We start from the raw sequence: 26,424 nt of genomic DNA on the forward strand, positions 1-26,424 counted from the left end.
CACTGCACTTCAGCCTGGGTGACAAAATGAGAACCCCCATCTCTAAAAATAAAAAATGTAAATTCGATTTTTGGAAAGTGTTAAAAATGAGAAAAAAACTACTGTACCACCTAGATCAATTGATTGCTTGTGGCCTCAGTACCCAACACACACACACACACACTCATGCACGCACATACACCGCACCACCACCTGCTCTGTTACCTTCGAAAACCACTGTCTGAAGCTCCATGAGGTCACAGTGCAGGGGAAGGTGACCCTAGAGAGAATAATGCTCAGACACCATGGGGTCCAGTCTGGACACCGCACTGGTGTGTGCGGCTCTCCGCCCAACTCTCCTGGAGTCACGCTCCTTCTCAGCACAAGTTAAACAGAGGCTCTCCTAGTCTGCTGACGCCTACCCACCACCGGGAGCTAGCGGGCACCCCGCCTGGTCTTCTCATCCACATCCTCCTCCAACCACAAGAGGCAGCCGAGGAGGCAAGGCCCATGGTCACAAAGCTCCAGCGCCCCTGGAGTCCCCACCAGGGAACCTCGGTCCTGCCCCAGGATCTCCCAGTGTTTGTGTGGGGTACTTTTCTTCAACAGAAGGCTCCCTGGCTCAAAGATGAGGCCTGCGGTTTCTTTGAGGTGACAATGAAACCGCCTCTGCAAAAATTCTAACAGTGAGAAAATGATGACAGTGAAAGAGATCTGACCTGACCGACTCCATCTTGCTTCTAACCTAACTTTGGGAGGAACTTCTAAACTAACTTTGGGAGGAACTTGGTTTATAGTTTAACTTTGAAATAAAAATGGTAATAGCCCTTTCCCAAAACAAACCCCCTTCTTGCCTGGGGACTATACTACCTCTGTAAGACAAACAAATTAACTACAAGATTAGAAATTATGGTTTAGGAGTCACGCAGGCCAGAGGCTACAAGATTCTGAACCTCCCAAAACTGCTCCTGGGGATAAGATCACTGCTGTAAAAACTAAGATCAGTGCTTGGGATATTTTGCAGACCCAGCATTCCGATGCACCAGCTAGTGCCACCCAGACCAGTAATCTGGCTCAACCAGTTCTGGGATCCCACCCAGGAACCGAAAACAGCAAAAACCCACTTCGATCTCCTATGATTCCATCTCCGACCCAACCAACCAGCATTCCCCACTTCCTGAACCCCTACCCACCAAATTATCCTTAAAAATCCCAATCTCCAAATTTGCAGAGAGGCTGATTTGAGTAACAATAAAACTCTGGTCTCCTGTAGAGCCAGCACTGTGTGAGTTAAACTCTTTGTCTATTGCAATTCCCTTGTCTTGATAAATCAGCTCTGTTTGGGCAGCAGGCAAGGAGAACCCACTGAGCGGTCCCAACAAACAGGCCCTGACAGCATAACCAGGACAGTTTCATTGGGCAAGAACTTGAAAAAAAATATGCAATGGGCTGGTCGCAGTGGCTCACGCCTGTAATCCCAACATTTTGGGAGGCTGAGGCAGGCGGATCACCCGAGGTCAGGAGTTCGAGACCAGCCTGTATTTACTAAAAATACAAAATTAGCTGGGCTTGGTGGCGCATGTCTGTAATCCCAGCTATTTGGGAGGCTGAGGCAGGAATCACTCGAACCCGGGAGGCGGAGGCTGCGGTGAGCCGAGATCACGCCATTGCACTCCAGCCTAGGCAACAAGAGCAAAACTGTCTCAAACAATATATATACATATATATACGTAATGCATTCCAAATAAAGTATACAGTTCCTCGGAAAGTGAATCTGGCACCTTCTTTATTAAAATCCAAATGCAAACAAAATTCATGGAAAACATACCCAGTGTACAAAAAATACGCAGTAACAAACAGTAGCAGCTCCCACTGCTGAAGCTCCTCCCATGGGAAGGCCTCGTGCTGGGCAGCATTCATAAATACTGTTTCTAGACCTCACAACCGCCCCATGAGAAAGGGAACACCGTCCTCATGACACAGCTGAGACAATTCAGGCACAGACCTTACACAAGATCCCCCACAGCTCGGAAGCGGGGTTTAAGGGTCACAGGTCATTCTCTGGACTGCAAAGTGCTCATGAGCTGCAAGCTTCACAGGGTACCTGACTCCAGAGGTGCCTAACTGGCAAGGTTCACCCTGTGAGCACACCAGAATGCCAGGATCAACACAGAGAGTAAAATGTGATGCCACTTGCCATTCCCCACAGGTGAGCTCACCTTCCTGTACTTTACCAGAGCTGATGGAAGCAATGATGAGTATCAGGAAACTGACTATTCTAGAAGCCAGACCAAATTATTTTGGTGTATGCAGATTTCAATCAATATCGCACTTCCTTTACCTGAAAATCTTTCAGCTTTTAGAGGCCTCGAAGGGGAAATTCCTGGAATGGAGGTACTAAGGTCACAGACAAGGTTGAGTTGTCACAAACAGGAACACACGCATCCTGCCCACCAGGGGAAAAAAAGGGTCACTGAGTGTTCTTTTCTCCCTAGGTGGGGCAGCAAGGGCAAAAGGGAACGTGAGCAATCAAGATGCAATCTGTGTGAGCCAAATCCTACATCTCACAGAAACTCTGCAAGCTCCAGGCCAAGCAGTGGGACAACGGGCCACCAAGTCAGCTGTTTTGTGCAGCCCTGGGGGGATTCCAGAGTTCCATGGGTGGGTGACAGGCTGGATCAGGATCAAACACACTTCAGTAGGGATCAGAGAACAAATGCCTTAGGCCTTGAGAGCTAAATTGTCTCTGTTGCGTATTATTCTTCTACCTTTTTTTTTTTTTTTCTCTTCCAAGAGAAGGGATCTCTCCCTGTGGCCCAGACTGGAATGCAGTGGCACAATCATGGCTCACTGCAGCCTCCAACTCCTGGGTTCAAGTGATCCTCTCACCTCAGCCTCCCAAGTAGCTGAGACTACAGGTGTGTGCCACCATGCCCGGCTGATTGTTATTTTACTTTTTGTAGAGATAGGGTCTCTCTATGTTGCCCAGGCTGGTCTCTAACTCCAGGGCTCAAGTGATCCTCTCACCTTGGCCTCCCAAAGTGCTGGGTTTACAGGGAATAGCCACCACACCTGTCCTCTCCATTTTTAAAAGTTCATGAGCTGACAAAAGCTGGCCTCCGAGTCCCCTGCAGGAGCCCACTGCCCTGGGGCCCTGGGAGCTGCCCTGACCTCTTGGAATGATCTTCCAAGCATCACTCAACACAACCAGAAACACACACCTGCCAGCAGCCACACTGCTCCTCCTGCCCTCCAGCCGCCCGGTTGCCACACTCCTCCACCTGCCCTCCAGCCACCTGGTCACACTCCTCCGCCTGCCCTCCAATTACCTGGCCACACTCCTCCGCCTGCCCTCCAGCCACCCAGTCGCCACACTCCTCCGCCTGCCCTCCAGCCACCCAGTCGCCACACTCCTCCGCCTGCCCTCCAGCCGCCTGGTCGCCACACTCCTCCGCCTGCCCGCCACACTCCTCCGCCTGCCCTCCAGCCACCCGGTCGCCACACTCCTCCACCTGCCCTCCAGCCTCCCGGTCAACACACTCCTCCGCCTGCCCTCCAGCCGCCTGGTCACACTCCTTCGCCTAGTCACACTCCTCCGCCTGCCCTCCAGCTGCCCGGTCACCATACTCCTCCGCCTGCCCGCCAGCCGCCTGGCCACACTCTTCAGCCTGCCCTCCAGCCGCCCGGTCGCCACACTCCTCCGCCTGCCCTTCAGCCACCCAGTGAAAGGGAGAGAGAAGCAGGACCCTGTGTGCCCCTGACACTGGCCGGAGCCCGCCCCTCCCAGCTCATCTCCTTACCTACCACCCAGTCCCCTGAAGCAGCTACCTCCAAAGATGAGAAGGGGAGGCTTGGCAAGTAAGTCACTCACGCAGGGACACAGCCAGGGTGGCGGCCTTCAGCTCCTTGAGCCCTCAAGACAGTGTTATTCAGCCTATACCGTGACTCCCTCAAGACCCACCTCCGAAGGAGCAGGCTACCTGTGCAGAGTATTTTTATGGGCAGTGCCACCTCTCTGGACGGTGGCCCTGGGAGGGCTCCCGCCAAGCAGTCCTCCTGGGTGAGGCTGCTGGGATGGCTAAGGACACCTGTCTTTGTGGGGTCTCTCACAAACACACACACCCCACCTGGAGTGGGGACTTCCCCCGGGATGGCATTACCCTGCCGCCGCTGCAATGTCGGCTTTGAACACCAGTGGGCTCATTCACAACAGCACAGCACCCGGCACACGGGAGACCTCAACCCCTTCCGCTAAATAAACAAGCGAGGCGAGTGCAGCTGAGGAGCCGAGGCTCCAGCCGCCAGCTGTGGCACGAGGAGCAGACAGACCTTCCAGACTAAGGACCAGGCCACACACTGGCCAGGGTGCCGGCCTCACTGCCCATGGCAGGACAGGGGCCCCACCTCCACCCAGGTCCACACCAACAGCCCAGGAAGTGGCAAGTGGGCGGAGACATGCACTCCTAGGTAGAGAATGTGAGACAGAAGAGGTGGTGATCTTTCTAGTCGTCACCTAGGTTCATTTCTGCTGCCCCTCAGTGTAGTGCAGGGGCTGAGGGCACAGCTCCTGGAGCCAGTCTGCCTGAATCGAATCCCCAGCTCTGATGAGGGGGACCCTGACAAAGTCACTTAAATGCCCTGTGCCTCGGCTGCCTCTTCTGTAGGTGGGGATAACAAGAGTGCCCGCAATGCAGGGCTGTGGGATGAGCCTGCTGAGGGGCTCGGGGCCCGGCTGCATGGCCCAGCCACTTCCATGATGCCTCAGCTGCTGGCTCGGGGTGCAGCTGGGGGTCAGAGTGGGCAGGGCCTACCCTGCAGACGTCACCTGTAGCTTCCATCCTGGTTTTCTGTCACCACAACAGACACCTGCTTTCTGGTGCCCATCAATGTCACTAATCCACAGGGATGTCAGCAAATCCTCATCACTTCCAGAACTTCCTTCCCAAGAACGATGCTGAGCTTCAGGTTTTAGTGAAGGAAAGGGTATTCTCCATTGGCTAGGTCAATCACTTCGCTTTGGAGGTTTTTTTTTTTTTTTTTTAGATGGAGTCTCGCTCTGTCAACCAGGCAAGAGTACGGTGGAGTGATCTCGGATCACTGAAACCTTCCCCTCCCAGGTTCAAGCAATTCTCCTGCCTCAGCTTCCCTCGTAGCTGGAGTTACAGGTGCCTGCCACCACACGCGGCTAATTCTCTATTTTTAGTAGAGATGGGGTTTTACCATGTTGGTCAGGCTGGTCTCCAACTCCTGACCTCAGGTGATCCTCCCGCCTCGACCTCCCAAAGTGCTGGGATTACAGGTGTGAGCCACCACGACTTGGTACCTATTTTTAATCCCTTCCTCAAGCAGTAGCTTACTGCACCTTCAACTGATCTTCCGCTCCAAGGGCAGTTTGTGAGCTCACCTTATTCATTCTTTGCCCAGTCTCTTGCCCCTTCTTTCTCCTTCCTCTATTCTGACACACACACACACACACACACACACACACACACACACACACGCACGCACAAACCTGCCTACGAAAGCATACCTTGTGCTAAACCCCCCCTCCTGGAGGTAGCTCCCAGAGCAGCCCACCTGCCGCCTGACCTCCTACGTTCATCGCTGTCACTGCCTCCTTCCCACACACAGGCCCTAGTGTCCCTTCTTTCTTGCTCCTCGGTGAGGCCCAAACAGGTGAAAATTTCATCATTACTGAGAAAACCACAGAAAAGATAATACTTTGTTCTGCCTTCCCCACCTGTCACAATTTCTGGAAGACATTCTAAGGAGACGCAGGAGTCAGAGCTGGTGGGGAGGGGGACACAGAAAGGAAAGGGCGACAGCAAAGACTCACACACAGTCACTCCACAGACCTGACATCCACCTGCACACAGCAGAGCACCCGCTGTTTCCATCAAAGGCTCAGCCTGCTGCACACTTTGCACACAATTTTCCATTTGGCTCACTCCAGCTGTGCCACCCTGAAGCACACACCTCTTCCATGGGTGGGTTCAGCCTGCCACGATACTAACATCCTCCGAGAGAGTAAATACTATAATACAACTCTTTTTGTAATTCAACTGCTTTTCTCCGTTTTGCTATATTGGTAACAATTTTAATGTTGCAATGGAAGTAGGAGTAAATCTATTGACGCCATAATCTGTTGTCCCCTTCCTATATTAAAATGATTCTTGATGATGAACCATCACTGGATGCATGGAAGAATCAAATACTTTGTCTTCAGTGCTCTCACAGCATTTGAAAATAATGCTAGAATGTTAAAAGATCAGAAGTCAGGAAAGCAAAGTGCTTAAGAGAGTAGGTTTTGGAGTCAGGCTGGCCCAGGGTTCCTATCTCAGGCTGAGCCTGAATGAGGTGAAAATAATCTCTGCAAAGCTCCATTTGTAAAAGGGACACTTACATTACCAGGTGTAAGTCATAGAGCACAGCAGTGAGGACTGCATCATTATTTCTCTTATGTTATCTCAGAACTTACTAGAAACGGGAACATCATAAATGGCTGGAGGGAGCAAAATGACGCGGCCACTTCAGAAAGCCATTTGGCAATTTCTCAAAAGGTTAAGCATAAAACTACTGTATGTGGAAACCAGAGAGTCTCCAAGGGGAAACAAAAAACCTACCCTATAACCCAGCACTTCCATTCCCAAGAGAACAGGACACACAAGTCCCCGCAGAGACACACACACATATGTTCACTGCGACATGATACACAGCAACCGCCAGTGCAAACGGCCTAAACGTCCACCAGCTCAAAGTAAACAGGCAACACACATGTGGCCCACCCAAACAGATACGATTCTGCTGCAAAAAGAATGAATGACAGACACAGGCTGCGTCAAGAGCCCCAAGAACGTCACGCTAAGCAAAAGCAGCCAGTCACAAAGGAACACATACTGTGTGATTGATTTATATGAAATGTCCAGTAAAGGCAAATTTATAGAGCTACAAAGTAGATGCAGAACTGTCCAAGGCTAGGGTAGGAACAGAGATCACCTGTGAGTGACGATGAGGAATCTTACTGGGGATGAAATGTTCTGCTCTGATTGATGCTAGCTGCGCCATTCAGTAAAATTACTACAATCATTGCATTTTACACCTGAAATGAATTTTATGATATGTAAAATATATATCAATAAAGTTGTTTAAAAGAAAAATTACACATTACATATATTTAGACATCTGTCTTTCGCAAATGACTGTGAGATCCTTAAGGGCAAAGACTTCCTTCATCTTGCCCCAGCATCTAGTAAAATGCCTGGCACAAGTGAGAGCTGAAATGCTCAGAGGATGAAGGACTTTTGAAAACAAAACCAAAAAAAGCTAAGTCTTGTTCCACAGCTTCAGGATTTACCTAAACTTCACATTCCTGTCTACTCCTCCACCTAACCGATCTCCAAAACCAATCACCGGTGCAGGTCACAAAGCTGACAACGTGTCCATGAAGCTTTGTGGCAGGCCAGGTCTCGCTCACACAGGTCCCTGTAAAAGCTGTTTCAGTACTGAGTGGATAAGCTAAATATTAAAAGCCAAAAAAAAAAAAAAAGCCAGTGCCCTTATACAAGGGCTGGAATGTAACAAAAGCCCACCAAGAGTTTTGCCTAGGCCTTTCCTGGGCCTTAAAGCATGGTAAAATAACCAAAGAAATCTTTTTTTTTTTTTTTTGAGACGGAGTCTGGCTCTGTCGCCCAGGCTGGAGTACAGTGGCGCGATCTCGGCTCACTGCAAGCTCCGCCTCCCGGGTTCACGCCATTCTCCTGCCTCAACCTCCTGAGTAGCTGGGACCACAGGCGTCCGCCACCTCGCCCGGCTAGTTTTTTTTTTTTTTTTTTTTTTTTTTTGTATTTTTAGTAGAGACGGGGTTTCACCGTGTTAGCCAGGATGGTCTCGTTCTCCTGACCTCGTGATCCACCCGTCTCGGCCTCCCAAAGTGCTGGGATTACAGGCTCGAGCCACCGCGCCCGGCCAACCAAAGAATTCTTAACAGGACCCGTTTAGGATTAAACAAGTTTTACTGGGGGTCTGAAGAAACTCCCCCGGCCTCCACAAACAAGGTTATTGGGCATCTGAAGGAACACCCCAAACCTCTGTGATTTAGCAGGAGACAAAATCAGGGTCATCTACCCCAGCACCTGGCCCCATTTAGATGAAGTAAATCTACTGAGGCTCCGGAGGAAGGTCTTCAGGACTCAGACCTGTTACAGATTGAGAAGTTAATCACTAATGTCTTTAGATGCACACTTACACACAGGCATATACAGCTTAGAAGGTATAGAAGCTCTGGAAAACCTCGTCACTTTGAGTTGGTCTGGGGGTAATTTCCAGGCCTTCTCCCTGTAACCGGCTGCAGAAAACAGAAAGTCTCTTCCTCCCCAGTTCATCTGCATCTCATTACTGGGCCACGAGAAACAGCCTGACCCTCAGTTGGGTCTGGGAACAGCTTCAGGCTGATCAAAATCAGGACCCAACACTTTCAGCTGCATCCCGACCAACTAAGAAGGGCAGCTTGTCTCTGTTCAGATGTTCAAAGGAAAAAGTGTTTCCCTTACATTTTCATAAGAGCAGTATTAGGAAAACTTCTGAGGCTGTGAGCAGAGAATAGAGACCATGATGTCAGCATCAGAGCCAGCAAGTGGGAGGGTTCAGGAAAATTATAACCTAATTTACAATGAACTTTTAAATTCTTTCAAGAAATATTTCTTATTTTTGACTTAGAAGCTGCCAATATACCAGACGCTGTCCCTACAGAATTAAATCATGTAATTCCATCTCTTCAAAGATAAAGAAACCACAACACAAACGTGAGATGAACTGTAGGAAAGGTTTGAACCAGTCTCAACAGCCTGTGCCCTCATCCATCACACTTTACCCTTTTACCATGAGGAAGTGTATTTTATCTGCACATCTAAACAGCAGGCACTGGCATTACTGAAGCCTGGGGGTAAGCAGGGCGTATCACATAAACTCCGGGAAGTGTGGAATAGAGTGAGCAATACTTTTCCACTCACTACTCCATTACTGCTGCTACAATATTTAGTTCAGAAAATAAAATCGTGCATTTCAAAGCAATCTCTTCCTTGGCACAGATCAAAGGACGCAGAACACAAGTGAGTCAAAGCTCGTTCCATCTCCACCCACTGTTTTCCAAGGATCCACTTTAACCACAGGCCGTTTATAACTCATTTCTTATCCCGACTTGAAGACAAAGGTCATTTACAAGACTGCCCTATTTTCTGGGCATAGTAATCAGCTCTCATGATTTAATATTTTCTTGACATCACACTCCACCAACTCCAACGCTGACTGGTATGTCAGCCATTTTAAAGCACTGTAAATGGGACTTAAGCAACCTTTTGGAAGGTGTGCAAACCTAAATAAATATTGCTGAGTAGGGACCGTTCCAGCCAACTCTCTCGTCTGCTAAGGTAAAAAGGACAGACAAAAACAATACATTCATCCTACGCACAAAAAAAAAGAAAAAAAAAATGGCCAGTCTCTACCAGCTGGTTGGTTCCAACTTCCTCCCAGCCCTGCCTTTTACTGATGGTAACCAGAACAGAGCCAGCCTCACAAACTCCAGGGTCAACTCAAGTGACACCACCATAACTCCTCATACTCACAGAGCACCCCTGTTTTTCAGGAAACCAGCATATAAATATAAATGGCTTCCTAGAACCCAAGAAACAGCCTACAAGGTAGTTCGTTCATGCAACTCAGATTAAGAAACACACATTTAAAAATCAGACAGCTGAGCCTAATAAATGCTCCGGTTTCCCGGTTCCTTGGTTCCTTTCCATATTAGTCCCTTGGTCCTGGGGTGAAAGTGACGGGAAGCAAAGCAGACCACAGCCCTAGAAAGGCTGATGGTGGAATTTACTTTCTATGCGTTTTTTACTCTACTTTTTCCATCTACACGTCCAAGTACCAACGCTTACCATGTACGTCCCCAAGAGGTCAGCTGAAATCTAGACCCCCTAGGCCGGGCGCGGTGGCTCACGCCTGTAATCCCAGCACTCTGGGAGGCCGAGGCGGGCGGATCACGAGGTCAGGAGATCGAGACCATTCCGGCTAACCCGGTGAAACCCTGGCTCTACTAAAAATGCAAAAAATTAGCCAGGCGCGGTGGCGGGCGTCTGTAGTCCCAGCTACTCGGGAGGCTGAGGCAGGAGAATGGCGTGAACCCGGGAGGCGGAGCTTGCAGTGAGCCGAGATCGCCCCACTGCACTCCAGCCTGGGCGACAGAGTGAGACTCCGTCCCAAAAAAAAAAAAAAAAAAGAAATCTAGACCCCCTCATTTCCAAACAACACCAGAACACGCGGCCTGGCAGGAACGGGTGTATCTGTGGAGACAATGGGACCGAGTACAAAGTCGCAGACCCACCACTCCCTGTAGCAGAGAACAGCCGCCAGCGTGGACCGGGAAGTCCCAATGACTGACGCCCCCGGGGGCCTAGAGGTGCCAGCAAAGGCCGGGGGAGGGGAGAGAGGCCGCGGCTCTGCTCCGGCTGCGGGGAGACCAGTCAGGCCATCCTCCAAGGTTTACAGCTTCGGGAAAATCCTCTCTACCCAAGTGCCCCACGGAGTTGTTTTCTTCCCCAAAAAAGAGAACTAAGCACTTGAAGGGCAAACCAAATGAATAATGCAACAAATGTACTCCCGCGGCAGGACCCGACAGGAAGTCTGCATACATTTACTTAACTGCGGCTCTCTCAACACAACTCAACTGTGATTCGGCGCTCGGATTTGAGAAACCTCGACCCTCCAGGCCTCCAAGCACAAACACAGCTGCCCCAAATTCCCGGTCCGCCCAAACTGCGCCTCTCAGCCGGGGGCCTCAGTCCTGCTCTCAGAACATTCTGGTGCGTAATAAAGGCACACGCTCAAGGTCAAACAGCTGGTCTCCATTAACAGCAGGTGAGGCGAGGGTGGGCGCGGACCCGAAGACGCGGGTCTGATCGCTGCAGAGAGAGCACACAGAGCGGAGGCAGCAACAGGAGACCACGCACTGTGGCCCGGAAGCCCTCTACTCCTAAGTGGCCCCCAAGGACGGTGCTGAACTACGGTAGGACGCAGGACACCCCCCGACCGCGAGAGAGGAGCGGTCAGCCGCCCGGAGGGTGAAGTCTGCCGAGGCGGTGCCGGTCATCAATGGCTTCTACTGAACGGATCGCCGCCAGAAGCTGCCATCCACGACTCGGTCACCCACACGCATAAACCACACGCTACACAAAAGAAACTTGATTTTACTTCTGGGTCTTTTTTGATCCTAGGCTTCAGAAGAACAGCGCACAATGTAAACTGGCAAGTTGTGAGTATTCTGGCTCTAATCTGGAGTCATGTTAATGGACCTCAGGTTTAAAAATAGCTATGAAGAGGCTTCCAGTAAAAGCCATTAAATGAAAGGCGCATTTACGTTAGGCTGCTGTGGCCCACGCTGCAGATAATAAAGGAAGGAGCATGAGAAGAAAAGTCCATATGCAATAAAACTAGGAACTACTCTCACCCGAACCCACAGATGACAGACTACCTGCCAGGCACACTGACCTCTGCCCCAGGCTGAGGGGACAACTGAGAACACAGCCGGACCCTAGGCCCGCACTGGGGCAGGCGGTTCTGAAACTAAGGTGACAGGTATGTTCCCGTGGCGACCCAACTGCAGACACAGAGGCACCCAGCAGGCCTGGCCCACGAGGGTATCTCCACTTCCCTAACCAGGAAGGCTTCCTGGAAGAGAGGCCAGCCTTGCACTGTGGGCCCCAGGCAACTGAGCCCTGACCCCTCACCTGAGAAGCAAGGGCCCCACTGGGAGTGGCGCAGCCCCGGGGAGTATCTCATCCCCCCAGGAAGAGCAGGCAGAGGCACAGCCCGCCGGCAGAAGGCAGGGCAGGCCGGAGAGGAGAGGACAGAGCCGCTGACCCCAGGAGGCAGTGCTCCCGCCGCTCCACACCGACCCCAGGCCAGGGCACATGGCAGGTCCCCTCCTAAGCCAAAGAATCCACACCAAGGCATGCAGAGATGCCTCTACAAGGAAAGACAGTGGTGAAAAAGAAAACAAGCAAAAGGAAAATATTTCCAAATTCCTAAGGGAGAGGGGAAACATTTCAGAAAAACACTTCTCCCAACTCTCAAAGAAATTATAATTCGGATCATCTTTTAAGTCTCCAAAAAGCATTAACACCGCTAGAGATGAAGGTAATAAAAATCATTATCAAAATAAACATCATATTAAAAGCAGCAAAAAATAGAAAACAATGACATAAAAGCATATCATCTAAAGAATGGAAGCGCTAAAAAGATGGAAAAGTGATCAGAAAAGATGTTCCATATCTGAAAATGAAAATAAATAAAAGACAAAAACCCACTTCCAGTTAGTTTATCCTAGGGAAAGACAAGTGAAAAGATTGATATGTCCAAAGTTTTCCAAAAATGTTTTTAAACTGCAAACTAGGTAGACATCAATGTAAAATTAATGACAGGAATTGGTCCCCTTTTGGTTGGGGGACAGGCGTACTCATATGCATATCCAAAGAAAACAATGTGGAATGATGTACACCAAGATGTTAACAGTATGTTTTCTGTTTTTCTGCACTGTCCCAGTTGTTAGCAATGAGCCTATTTCACACATGCATGCTTTGGGAAGAGCAGAGCAACATCTCAATTTTTAATGTACACACGTGCAGATCAAAAAATGCCAGACTTGGCTTCAGGAAGATTTTAAGTTTATTTCTGGCTGCTCAAAGTCAGTGATTAGACAATTCAAATCCATTACCCTAAATCAATATGGATAATAATAAGCTAAAAGCAGCAAATGTCTTTCTATATTAGATGAAACATCCTGAATTATATTACACCAAACACTGTAATTACTGTATGACTTTTAAACAATTCTTTCCATAAGGAAAACCAACAAAATGAAAATACAAAAAAAGAAATCATTCAAGAAAAAATGTTACCTTAAGACTTTTTTGAAGCTAAAAAAAAAAAAAAATGAAAGTTTAAAGAAATTGGGAGATCACAGGAATTGCTTAAGATCTGAATATAATTCAACACCAGTCTTAAAGTCCTTGTCATTCTGGGTTTCACTGATGAAGGCTAAGAGAACAGGAATAACTTCTGATACACGAAATTGTTCAGTTTAAAAGCGCACAGATGACCAATGCAGCAAAGGCTGGGCAGGGTGCTGGGGTCCACCTGATGCCTAGTGTCCACCCCACTGTCCCCCAACCCCTGTTCACGAGACAGCTGCGAAAGGGCCACTGGCACACAGCGTGGCACCTTCTCCCAAAGGCAGTGTTATCCCAGATGATCTGGTGAGCAGTTCAGGCAGATCTCAAATGGCCTGGCCCATCTGAGAAAGCCCATACTTTCGAAAGCCTTCAATCTACCAACTCAAAAACACACACTAGTGATTCACTTTAAAAGCATTTTTTATAATTTTGCTTTAAAAAAAAAAAAAAAGAAATCCCCAGACCTGTCAAAAGCTGAATCTATGCCAGGAGACCAGATTTTGCCAAGAATACGGTAAACAGGGACTTCCTTCAGTCCCCTGGCCACAAGTGGCCTCACTCACCACCAGATGGGCTGTGTGTCCTTCCACCTGGTCTCACAGTCAACCAACCCAGAGATAAGCTGAGCTAGCTTAACTTCCAAACATCGCCCACAACAGGCCTGAGCTCCAACTCTACAAACGCAGGTGGGGCAGCCCCTATCACGGAAAGTCAAATTCCCATTTTTAATTTCCAGTGAGGTGTCAAGAACCAAGCAACAGGCTCAGAAGAGCCAAGAAAATGGACTTTCTCAACTAAAAAAAGGCCAGAACACATGAACTCATGTTTGTCATGTGGACTCTAGTTACTCACACCTGGATCTCTGAGGCCCTGAATATCTGTGTTCCCCTTCCTTCCACATCTAATTGTTTTTAAGGGGTAACTTTTATATTAAAATTGTGGCCAGGCCCAGTGGCTCACACCTGTCATCCTAAGCACTTTGGGAGGCCAAGGTGGGAGAATCGTTTGAGGCCAGGAGTTAGAGACCAGTCTGGGCAACAGAATGAGACCCCATCTCCACACACAAAAAAATGAGCCGGGCACAGTGGCAATGCCTGTAGTCCCAGCTACTTGGGAGGCTGTAGCATGAGGACTGCTTGAGCCCAGGAGTTCGAGGCTATAGTTAGCCATTACCGCCCCGCTGCACTCCAGCCTAAGAGACAGAATGAGACCCTATTTCTTTAAAACAAAATTAATGATCAAATATGATAAAAAGTCAATAGGTTGTCTGCAGTGAGCCGGTTTTCCAGTATTGGTACTGAGACACCTCTTGTCCAGGATTCGTGTAATGACATGCCATGGGCTAGGGAGGCAAGATTAGGAGTAAAACCAATAGCTGTGAAATGGTTTTCTCTGCAAGGCTCCCAGTTGTATTCAGCCATCAATTTAGTAAACTTGGCCTTATTACCAACTCTTTGTAAACAAAGGGGCAAACTGAGAAAATACATAATATGATGTGCAAGCACCTTTCCTGTACTTCAATATCACAGCCTCATTCACCTCACCTCCCGTAAACTGATACCACACTGTAGTTCTTATCCACACGGAGCAAACTACTGCTAAACCCTCATGGTAGATGAGGCTATTTACGCAGCTGGGCCACCAAACCCTCCCCCCTCCCTTAAGAACTGAGACCCTAACTCCCCGCTCCAGCAGCAAATCTACTGGAGGAGTTGACACCTCAGGAAGAGAAGAACGTGGAGTCTACGGCCAGGTGCGTGTGGGTTCAAATCCACCTCCACCTCTTACGAGTTATTTGCCTCTCTAGGCCTTAGTTTACTCACCTGTAAAAAATACAGACAGAAAAATGCATACATATTATAGTTCCTGGGGCTAAAATAAGATAATTTTTTCTTATCCTCCTGGGGCAAAAATAAAGTTTTTTTTAAAACTGGACATACTAAGTGCTCCCCTGTTCCCATGACAGTGTGACCTGCAGCCTCAGCTGCGTTTTCCTTTCTAAGCCACAACTGCCAATGCTACATAAAGGAGCAGCTGAATCACAGGTGACAGGCACACCCAGTAAATTCTAACTAAAGGCTGAGATAGGAAATAAATCATCAAGTGACAAGGAACTGTCTCATCTCAAGGGTTTACCCTCAAATCACACAGCTGATGATGCGTACACTTCACTATTATTCTCCCTCGTGTCACATCTTTCTACATGAAGATAGAATAAATGGCTGGGCACGGTGGCTCATGCCTGTAATCCCATCACGGTGGGTGGATTACCTGAGGTCAGGTGTTCGAGACCACCCTGGCCAACATGGTGAAACCTTGTCTCTACTAAAAATACAAAATTAGCCAGGCATGGTGATGGGCACCTGTAATCCCAGCTACTTGGGAGGCTGAGGCAGGAGAGTCACTTGAACTTGACAGGTGGAGGTTGCAGTGACCCAAGGTCATGCCACTGCGCTCCAGGCCAGGCAACAAAGTAAGACTCTGTCTCAAAAAAAAAAAAAAAAAAAAAAAGAGTAAATGACTGGATATACCATATGTCCTTCAATATACATGTGGTTCTCCCAAGGTATGCCCTTTAGTAATAATTGAGAAGACTCCAATCATTACCTTGGGGTAGGACAATGGTCATGAGGCAGGGGCCTCCTGCAATTAGGCTGTTGCTAATACAAGCCCCAATGGAGACATTATCATGAGACCATGCAGATAACACGTGCTGGGAAACACACAAGAATTTCGGTTAAGAGAATTTTTTTTCTTCTGACCATTTGAAACATGCAGCTAACCAACCAACAATGCTTGTGCAACTTCCTCCATTAGCCTAAATACTTCTGTCTTAGTCAGCTTAGACTGTGCAACTTTTATAAACATCAATTCATTGCTTACATTTCTGGAGACTGGGAAGTCCAAGGTCAAGGCACTGGCCGATTCGGTGTGTACTGAGCGCCATTCCTCAGGGATGGCACCTCCTAGCTCTGTCCTCACATGGCAGAAGGGACAAAGCAGCTCCCTCGGACCTCTTTTGTAAGGGCACCGATATGGTTGGATGTCCCCTTCAAATTGCAGGATGAAATGCAACCCCAATGTTGGAGGTGGAGTCTGCCCGGAGGTGTTTGGATCACGGGGGTGGATCCCTCACTGTTTGGTGCTGTCCTCATAATAGTGAGTTCCAGCAAGATCTGGTTGTTTAAAAGTGTGTGGCACCTTCCCTCTCTCTCCCTTGCTCCCACTCTCGCCATGTGACCGCCTGCTCCCACTTCACCTTCGGCCCTGAGTCAAAGCTCCCTGAGGCCTCCGCAGAAAGCACGCAGAAGCCTGCACCATGCTTCCTGTACAGCCTGCAGAACCAGAAGCCAATTAAACCTCTTTCCTTTATCAATGACTGTATAGCAACAGAAGAACAGCCTAAGATGGGCACTAATTCCATTCATGAAGGCAGAACCCTCATCAGCTAATCACCTAATCACCTCCTAAAGGCCCCCCTCGTAACACAACTGCACTAAGATTTACAACATGACTGTGGAGAGACATAAGCATTCGGACCACAGTAGCTACCTATTTCCTTCCCTCCTGACTGTGCCTGGTGTAACCACACAGTTAGGTGGTCTCACATCTCTTCAATGATCTTGACTTTTCTACAAGAATCTCACTTCCACAGGCAGGTCATCTGTAGCATACTACTAGCTCATTAATACACTTCATTTACAGTGGCTAGGGCTGTAACACTGCAGGCTTCCCTTTGAAGACTCAATTCGATACTCCATATTTTCATCCCAGTTCATGAAACGTCATTAACGCTGTTAGTCACTTACAACTGAGGGAATTCTCCAGAAGCAGTAAAAGCTTTCTTGTTTCTTCCGTCTTTTTCATTTTACATAGGAACAGGCCAAGCACACTGGCTCATGCCCGTAATCGCAGCACTTTGCGAGGTCAAGGTGGGAAGATGACTTGAGCTCAGGAGTTTGAGACCAGCCTGAGCAACACAGAGGGACCCCGTCCCTGCAAAAAATAGCTGGGCATGGTGGTGCACACCTGTGGTCCCTGCCACTTCAAAGGTGAGGCAGGAGGATCGCCTGAGCCTGGAAGGTAGAGGCTATAGTGAGCCATGATCACACCACTGCACTCCAGCCTGGTGATGAAGCATGAGACCGTCTCTCCAAAAAAAAAAAAAAACCACACACCCTCTTTCCTGTAGTTTTGTCTTCTCTCTCTAAAGACAAACCCATCAGTAACCATCACTCAAGTCCAACTGTGCTTCCTAATACATATACTGGTGTCCCATGAAAGCTCAGGGACGCAGCATCCTTTTCCCAGGGGGACAGAAGCCTAAAACTCTGGGCTCAAAGGTTTAAAAAAAAAAAAAAAAACTCATTTGCATGTTATTTTGCATAAACTCTCGTTTAGTTGCAGATGCCCAATTCTAAGTATGCAAAATTAAATGAAACCATTTATACAGCTTACTGCTTCCAGTGTTTTCAATTCATGCTTTAACAAAAGCAAAAAGAAAACCCTCTGAATCAATTTCGAATTAAGTTCCTTAATCAACTTCTGAATTAAGTTGAAGACCAAGTTCAACTTAAAAAAAGAAATACATGCATATATATTGTGACCAGCCTATAAAAAATCAAGACTTACCTACGTTTCTCATTTCTCCTTGTTTTGTGTCCCTCAAGCAAAATCAAAAATAAGCTACAAGGCCACCAAGCCTTCTTCAAGGCTGTTCTGAGTTATCTAATCCATTAAGGAGACTTGGAAACCCCATCATACTTTCTCTTTTTTTCTTAGCACTTTTATTCTACTCCAAACTAAATCTTTCTATCACGGCGTCTTTCCCATTATTTCATATAGGAGGGAGGAAGGAAAAACCTAACGCTTCTCATCTGTGTCAAGCAACCCAAACTGTAGTCCACTCTATGAAGAGACCCACCTGCCTGGATTGCCCTCTACCCACTAGCACCTTCAGGAACTGCTCAAATGCTGACTCCTCCAGGAACGGTTCCTTTCTTTCACCCAGTTTGTGCCTCTCTCTGGTTACTATTAGCCTGGACTCCGAAGCCTGCCGCAATGTCTGCCCGAAGCTGGCCTGTGAGCTCATTAAGGACAGCAGGTATAAAGTAAGCATCTTCCCCAGGCTCCACTATGGTGCATTAAACATAGTAGACATTCAATAAATCTTTGCTGAGGAATGAGTATCACGTCTCATCAGAAGTATGAAAAGCACTTAAGTGTTGGCAGACAATGGATTGCTTGAGGGGTCTTGGTTAGAGGTTCGTGACATTGCTGATGGAACTGCTGCGATAAGGAAGGAAAAAAATAGTCAAATGGCCTTCGCAAGCTTTCTCTTCAGTTCTAAATGTACGATAGTGAACAATCCTTTGCAATTAAGGGAACCACAGAATCCTTCCTGTCCACATTAGTTACTCCTGGGGAATAAAATCATACTTCTGTATTGTCTAATTTTTAAACAATTAGTCATGTATTAATTCTATATTTTGAATAAACTTTACAATAGCTTTTTATTAAAAGGAATCTTTACATCAGTAGGGAGAGGCATTACGGGGTATTTTCCCCTCCCTACAACGACCACCCACAGGGACAGGGATGATGGAGGGACGTAGACCCTGGATGCTGTGTACCAAATTGATCAGAAACATGGAAGAAGCTGTGGTCAGCAAGGTGGGGACAGGCCAGCTGGGGACACAAGTGGCTACAGGAGAGCAGAGAGGCAAACCATCTGCAGCTGAGCGGGGCAGGGTCGTCTTCCACTCAATCCAGCTGGGAAAGGACTAAAAAGGGAAATCTGAGGCAGACAAAACAAAGCAGGAGGCCCTCCTTAGAGAAGGACACGCACTCAGCTTTCAAACCTGGCCTCGAAGTGAATGGGGGAGCAGAGGACCGAAAAGAGCTGTGAGAACTGCCCATTAGAATCTGCCCTTGGGGAGGTCCAGGGTGGCTACTGAGGACGCCTCAAGAACCCCAAGGCAGGCAGCTTTCTGAGTGGCAGACCACTCAGAAAGGGAGACCCAGGATCTGCCACTCCAGAGAAACTGCCTTTGGTCTAGTCAGAAACAGAAGACGCCAACCAGGCGGAAAGGGCACCTATAGAAAACCACTTGAGGGCTGGGCGCAGTGGCTCACGCCTGGAATCCCAGCACTTTGGGAGGCCGAGGCAGGCGGATCACGAGGTCAGGAGATCAAGACCATCCTGGCTAACACGGTGAAACCCCGTCTCTACTAAAAAAATACAAAAAAATTAGCCGGGCGTGGTGGCGGACGCCTGTAGTCCCAGCTACTCGGGAGGCTGAGGCAGGAGAATGGCGTAAACCCAGGAGGCGGAGCTTGCAGTGAGCCGAGATCGCGCCACTGCACTCCAGCGCCACTGCACTCCAGCCGACAGAGCGAGACTCCATTTCAAAAAGGAAAAAGAAAAACCACTTGAGTAGAGCCAAGAGGACATGTTTTCGGGATACCCTCACTCATTTCCAGGCAGTGGAACTATCCTGTAGGGCACTCCGGTGGTGGATGCATGTCACTATACATTTGTCAAAACCCGCTGCACGGACAACACCAAGAGCAACCTCCAGCGTCAAAGATGGATTCGGGCAATGATGACATGTCAACACAGGCTCATCAGCCGTGACAAACCCACCACTCTGGCACAGGATGCTGACACCAGGGGAGGCCCCGTGGGTGTTGGCACCAAGGGGATGGGAGATCTCTGCACCTTACACTCAATTTTGTTGCGCTCCAAAACTGCTCTAAAAAACAAAGTTTATTTAAAAACTAATGACAGTCACCACAGTAGGCTGAGCTCCAGAGTCCCTGTGGGACGGGTGAGAGCCGGACGGGCACTCGGCAACTCTGGGCCTTGCCGAGGAAAGGGTGAAGGAGGTCCTCAGAAGCCAAGGGGCCAATGTCATCACATGCGTACTTGTGCAAACCTGCCGGCGGGCAGCACGGACAGCAGCTTCGGAGCTCCTCCGAGTTTTCTCAGAGGTGCTGGGAGTGGTGGAAGGCCACATCCGCCAAAGAGAAAGGAAAGGTGAAGACGCAGCCAAGGCGGGCCAGGCCTGTCGGGAAGAGAAATGAAACCTACATCCCTCCTCCAAGGAACGAAAAAGCAGCTCAAGGATTCCAGGCACCCACTGGCCTTTTTCCAATCCTGTTCCAAGCAACACCCAAAATTCAAAGAAAACATCTCGGCCTATCCCTCGGTGATGCTGCACAGGGACTGGGAGGGATGGGACAGACAACACTGCCGCAGATGCCCAGCAGCCTAGGAAAAGGAGGAGGAGCACGAGAAGGATCCCGCTGCAGGCTGGACTGAATGCCTGATGCAGCACAAAGGAAGTTGCTGAGGCTGAAAGAAAGCAAGAAAAAGGAGGAACAGGAGGCTTGGCGTGGTGGCTCACGCCTATAATCCCAGCACTTTAGGAGGCCAAAAGTGGGAGGATCGCCTGAGGTCAGGAATTCGAGACCAGCCTGGCCAACATGGTAAAACCTCACCTCTACTAAAAATACAAAAATTAGCCAGGCGTGGTGGCAGGTGCCTGTAATCTCAGCTACTCCGGAAGCTGAGGCAGGAGAATTGCTTGAACCCACAAGGCAGAGGTTAAAGTCAGCCAAGATCGCGCCACTGCACTCCAGCCTGGGTGATGGGCAATGGAGCAACACTCCATCTCAAAAAAAAAAAGAAAAAGAAAAAAGAAGTAGGAAGAGAAGGGGGAGGAAGATGATGATGATGATCAATTGGTTCTGGTATGGTTTTTTTCTTGTCAATAAAGCATTTAAGCCCCCCCATATGCAACTTACTCCCTTTAAAGAAAAAAACTGAAATGTAACACTGTGTAAAAATAACAACATCCATCCTCATTATTCCAGGTAACCCCCCAAAAAGTTCATACTTCCCAAAGACATTTAATACCTACTGCTCCTTACAGAACAGAACTTACTTTAAAACAGGACATTTCATTTTAATCACTGAAATTACCTCTAACTAAAACAACAACACAGGTGCTCCAATGTAACCTGCCAGGTTGTACTCATGGTCATTCCAGACCTCTAGGTTATCTAAAACACTGCACCTCTCACAGATAAAAGCAACTAAAAGCAAATCACCTAGATAAAACTCCAAAATCCCTTTCCCGATTAAACCTGGCATTTTAGGCCAGCCGCCAGTGGCTCATCCTTGTAATCTGAGCACTCTGGGAGGCCAAGGCGAGAAGATTGCTCGAGGCCAAAAGGTGGAGACCAGCCTGAACAAGGTGAGACTCCATCTCTACAAAATAAAAAAACAAACTAGGCCGGGCGCGGTGGCTCAAGCCTGTAATCCCAGCACTTTGGGAGGCCGAGACGGGCGGATCACGAGGTCAGGAGATTGAGAACATCCTAACACGGTGAAACCCCGTCTCTACTAAAAAATACAAAAAACTAGCCGGACATGGTGACGGCTACTCGGGAGGCTGAGGCAGGAGAATGGCGTGAACCCGGGAGGCAGAGCTTGCAGTGAGCCGAGATTGCGCCACTGCACTCCAGCCTGGGCGACAGAGCCAGACTCCATCTCAAAAAAAAAAAAAAACAAAAAAAAAACTAAAAACCTGGCATTAAGTCATTCAAATAGTAAAGAAAATTGTTAGGCCGGGCGTGGCGGCTCATACCTGTAATCCCCAAACTTTGGGAGGCCAAGGCAGGTGGATCACCTGAGGTCAGGAGTTCGAGACCAGCTTGACCAACATGGTGAAACCCGGTCTGTACTAAAAATGCAAAAATTAGCCAGGCATGGTGGCACACACCTGTAATCTCAGCTACTCAGGAGGCTGAGGCACGAGAATCACTTGAACCCGGGAAATGGAGGTTGCAGTGAGCCGAGATCCGGCCACTGCATTCCAGCCTGGGCGGCAGAGCGAGACTCCGACTCAAAAAAAAAAAGAAAAAATTGTTTTAAGAACATGATCACCGAAAATATCCTAACACTGCTTTTATCTTTTCTTATTACACTTGATTGGTCTAGGGTGTATCTTATAACCTAGCCACCATCATAGCTGACTATAATCACAACCTGCTCTTTATGGAGTGAACGCTTAGCTCGTGCCATCCCTTTTCCCCTCATGTATAACTGGCACAATATGCCCTGCCTTCTGTGCAGCACACACAACCCTATTGTTGGATAACCACGTTTACAACTCACTCTCTGGCCGGGCGCGGTGGCTCACGCCTGTAATCCCAACACTTTGGGAGGCCGAGACGGGCGGACCACGAGGTCAGGAGATCAAGAACATCCTGGCTAACGTGGTGAAACCCCCATCTCTACTAAAAATACAAAAAAAAAAAAAAAAAGAAAAATAGCCGGACGCGGTGGCGGGCACCTGTAGGCCCAGCTACTCGGTAGGCTGAGGCAGGAGAATGGCGTGAACCCAGGAGGCGGAGTTTGCAGTGAGGCGAGATCGCGTCACTACACTCCAGCCTGGGCGACAGAGCCAGACTCGTCTCAAAAAAAAAAAAAAACTCACTCTCAGCCAGGCACAGTGGCTCACACCTGTAATCCCAAGCTCTTTGGGAGGCCGAGGTGGGCGGATCACGAGATCAGGAGATCGAGAACATCCTGGCTAATACGGTGAAACCTCATCTCTACTAAAAATACAAAAAATTAGCCGGGCACGGTGGCAGGTGCCTGTTGGTCCCAGCTACTCGGCAGGATGAGGCAGGAGAATGGGGTGAACCCAGGAGGCGGAGCTTGCAGTGAGCCGAGATCACGCCACTGCACTCCAGCCTGGGCGACCGAGCGAGACTCAGTCTCAAAAAAAAAAAAAAACTCACAACAGAAAACTCCTGAGTGGTTTTAGCCAATTAAAAACGTCCTACACGTATCAGCTTCCCTGTCTTATGTAAATGTCTACCTTTCTCTAGATAAGGTCTTTTCCAGCATATACCTGATGATGTGCCTGGCTAAGAAATTCTGTCCCACACTCAAGACCCACTTCAGGAAGAACTCTTTCCTGACTTCTCCTCCTTCCCTGGGGAATTGTCAGTCACATGGCCTAGATTCCCCAGCAGGGCTGCCAGGGGGCACTGACTGGCCAGAGCCCCACTCCTCTTGCCACAGGGATCAGTCCAGGGTTAGGGACTATGTTAGGACCCTCAGCACTTACCTAAGAACTTGTGCTAGAGCTACTGAAAAAGAGGTGCTCTTTGTTCCCCAGGATCACATCCATAAGGCTGGGTGCTGTGGGTAGCCGCCTTTATCATCAGCTGGGGGACACCTGCCTAAGAAGTAAGCCCTCACGTTCCACTGCACTGGAAGCCAAGCCCACTGTAGCCCTTTCAGTGCTGTGAGTAGATGAATCTCCCCTTTTTGTTTTTGCTTAAACTAGTTGGGGTTGTTGTTCTTTTGTCTACAATTGGGAAAAAAACAAACAAACAAAACACTGTAACACAATGAGTATGTGCCCCAATGATGAGTATCAACACCAGCCAGGGACATGCCAGCCACCCTGGGCCACACCAAACCAGAGAGGCAATGAGTATGTAGCCCAGTTATGACTATCAACACCAGCCAGGGTCATGCCAGCCACCCTGGGCCACACCAAACCAGGGGTGGTAAAAGCAGCACCACTGGCAGCCCAGAATCACCCACCTGGGTTAAAATGAAAGTCTGCTGGGTTTAACTCACCTAGAGGCTTCTACCTGATTTTCGCAGGTGCAACCAAGACCGAGACTGTTTGAACAGCCTTAAATTCTGCTATGCAACTCACTGGAAAACTACTTTAGGACCCACTTCGGAAGTAACCTCCACTAAACTGGACAAGAGATGCAGGGTCAAAATGATGTATATATTAGGTATGTGGAGCTCAGGCACATGATCTGTCTCATAAATTTGTTAAAAGAAACTCCTGTCATCTAAGAAATTACGGCCGGTCACGGTGGCTCAAGCCTGTAATCCCAGCACTTTGGGAGGCCAAGACGGGCAGATCATGAGGTCAGGAGATCGAGACCATCCTGGCTAACATGGTGAAACCCCGTCTCTACTAAAAAACACAAAAGAAACTAGCCGGGCGAGGTGGCGGGCGCCTGTAGTCCCAGCTACTCGGGAGGCTGAGGCAGAAGAATGGCATAAACCTGGGAGGCGGAGCTTGCAGTGAGCTGAGATCTGGCCACTGCACTCCAGCCTGGGCAACAGAGCGAGACTCCGTCTCAAAAAAAAAAAAAAGAAATTACAAGCTACTCTGGACTCACCACCAGCTGACACACTGTTCCCACTGGTGATCAGCCACCACAGCACCTCGCACCCCATCCATCCACCTAGGCCGATGCTGCCGATGCTTTGCCTAGCAGGTAAAGCTAGGTGGAGGAGCCAAGTGTGATGAGATCTGGGCTCTGAAACACGGGCTACTCCCTCTTCAATCACCCTCTGTATAGTGATCACTGCCATCCCATGTTGCTAGCACAAATGACCTAATTAATCAGTCACCAGCGTTAGTCCCTAGCCTGGACTCTTCCACCAACTCCAGACCCATATTTCTTTTTTTTTTTTTTTTTTTTTTTTTGAGACGGAGTCTCGCTCTGTCACCCAGGCTGGAGTGCAGTGGTGCTATCTCGGCTCACTGCAAGCTCCGCCTCCCGGGTTTACGCCATTCTCCTGCCTCAGCCTCCTGAGTAGCTGGGACTACACCTCGCCCGGCTAATTTTTTTTTGTATTTTTAGTAGAGACGGGGTTTCATTGTGTTAGCCAGGATGGTCTCGATCTCCTGACCTCGTGATCCGCCCGTCTCGGCCGCCCAAAGTGCTGGGATTACAGGCTTGAGCCACCGCGCCCGGCCCAGACCCATATTTCTAACTGCCTGTTCATTTCCTCCGCCCACAATCCACTCATCTGAAGCAGAATTCCTTATCTACATAGGATCTTCATCTTCCACGCTAGTCATCAGTCATCGGCCCCACCGACTTGGGTGTGTGGGTGTGTTCATTCGCCCCAGGGCACCTCCCTCCCTCCATTGCCATCATCACTGAAGCCTGCCCCCCTTACCCCCACAGCTCCCTCCCTCAAATCCCTCCCTCCTCCCCACCCACTGGTGGCACAGTTCGATCTGGCATCAGCTTTTACCTGGGCAACCGCAACGATCTCCTAGCTGGGGGACCACGCTCCTTCCTTTCCAGTCTAACCACCAAACTGTCAACGCCCAAAATGGGTCTCATTCTGCCAATTCAAATTTCCCAGAAATGTCACATCACCTAATAGGCTAAAGCCCAAACCACTCAGCATGGTCCCATGGGTGACAATGACAAGGTAGTCTGGGAGCAGGTATTTTAGGACCAGATATGATCTGGTCCTGGACTACCCTTCTTCAGCATATGTCTCTTGTTCTCCTTCCTTTCCCCTTAAGTCCAACAAAATTGGATTCCTTGTATTTTTCCAAACACTCTGTGCTATTTAAAGACACCGTGCTTTTGAACATTCTAATCTGTCTGGATGCCCTCTGCCTTTAAAAGAAATTCTTTTAGAACAGAGCTCAGCCATTGTTTCCTTTATTAATCTTCAGCCGGCTACGTCTAGATATTTAATTACTCCCTCTTCTGCACTACTTCAGAGTCTTATACTTCTATAAATGCATTTTTTCCCATTGAAATGTATGTGACACATGGTGCCTCTGCTACTGGGCCATAAGCTCCTTGAAGACGGAGCTGTTAGTCATCTAATCCCAATGCCAGCACTGTACCAGACATATGACAGATCCCTCTTCAACTCTAAACACCATCTCCTATGCCTTATATTGGCTGATATGCTACCTATTAGATATCTATTCAGATCAACACACATCTTTCTTCCCATAATTAAGAAGGCCTACTGGTTTTATGAACTATTAGAAATACTTTCCCAGCATCCAGCTGAACAATTTCAACAGGAGGAATCCTGTTTTCATGGGAACTACTGAACCCACTAGAGGGGGTGGAGCAAAGAGGAATGCAGTAAACACCAGAGCCGTACAGCACCAGGAGGGCACCAACAATGGGGAAGGGGGTACTGCAGAGCACAGCCAGGCCTGGCACAGCCCCAAAGACCAACCTGAACTAACCCAGAAACCTGCACCCAGAAACACAAAGAAAACTCCTTCTCCTACTCCTACTCCAACTCCCTTACGCCAACTAGCTTCCTACCTTCAACCAGGAACTTAACTCTTAAGATTATAGTTTACATAGACTTTGGAAACTTAGGCTTTTCTAGCCTAGCCTCACAACTTAACTGCTATTGCCAAACTCATTTCTATACGAAAATGTGCAGGCAACTAACCAACAAACTTACGAGTGAAATCGGGAATGTATTTGGGAACAGTTCATATATTTTAAACTTTATTTCTTACAATTGACAAACTGTGCTTTCTTTTGCATCAAACAATGGTGACCACAGAAGTAAATTACAATAAAAATATTAAAATATCCCCTAGGC

The 26,424-nt window shown here is 48.6% G+C and overlaps 1 protein-coding gene across 4 annotated transcripts in view; it reads right to left on the reverse strand.

Annotated features, from left to right (window-relative positions):
* The window catches only part of STK24 (serine/threonine kinase 24), a 129,454-nt gene that overhangs the window by 83,364 nt on the left and 19,666 nt on the right, over positions 1-26,424 (reverse strand). Inside the window, exon 1 of one of the 4 annotated variants that reach the window (XM_065533414.2) lies at positions 6,976-7,705. The exons of the other annotated variants lie outside the window; for them this stretch is intronic. Coding sequence (XP_065389486.1) covers positions 6,976-7,044 — 69 coding nt within the window. The 5' untranslated portion in view covers positions 7,045-7,705. Of the gene's footprint in view, positions 1-6,975; positions 7,706-26,424 lie in introns of those variants that run through there. 4 annotated transcript variants of the gene reach the window in all.

Source organism: Macaca fascicularis, chromosome 17 (genome assembly GCF_037993035.2).
Source record: "Macaca fascicularis isolate 582-1 chromosome 17, T2T-MFA8v1.1".
Lineage (NCBI taxonomy): Eukaryota > Metazoa > Chordata > Mammalia > Primates > Cercopithecidae > Macaca > Macaca fascicularis.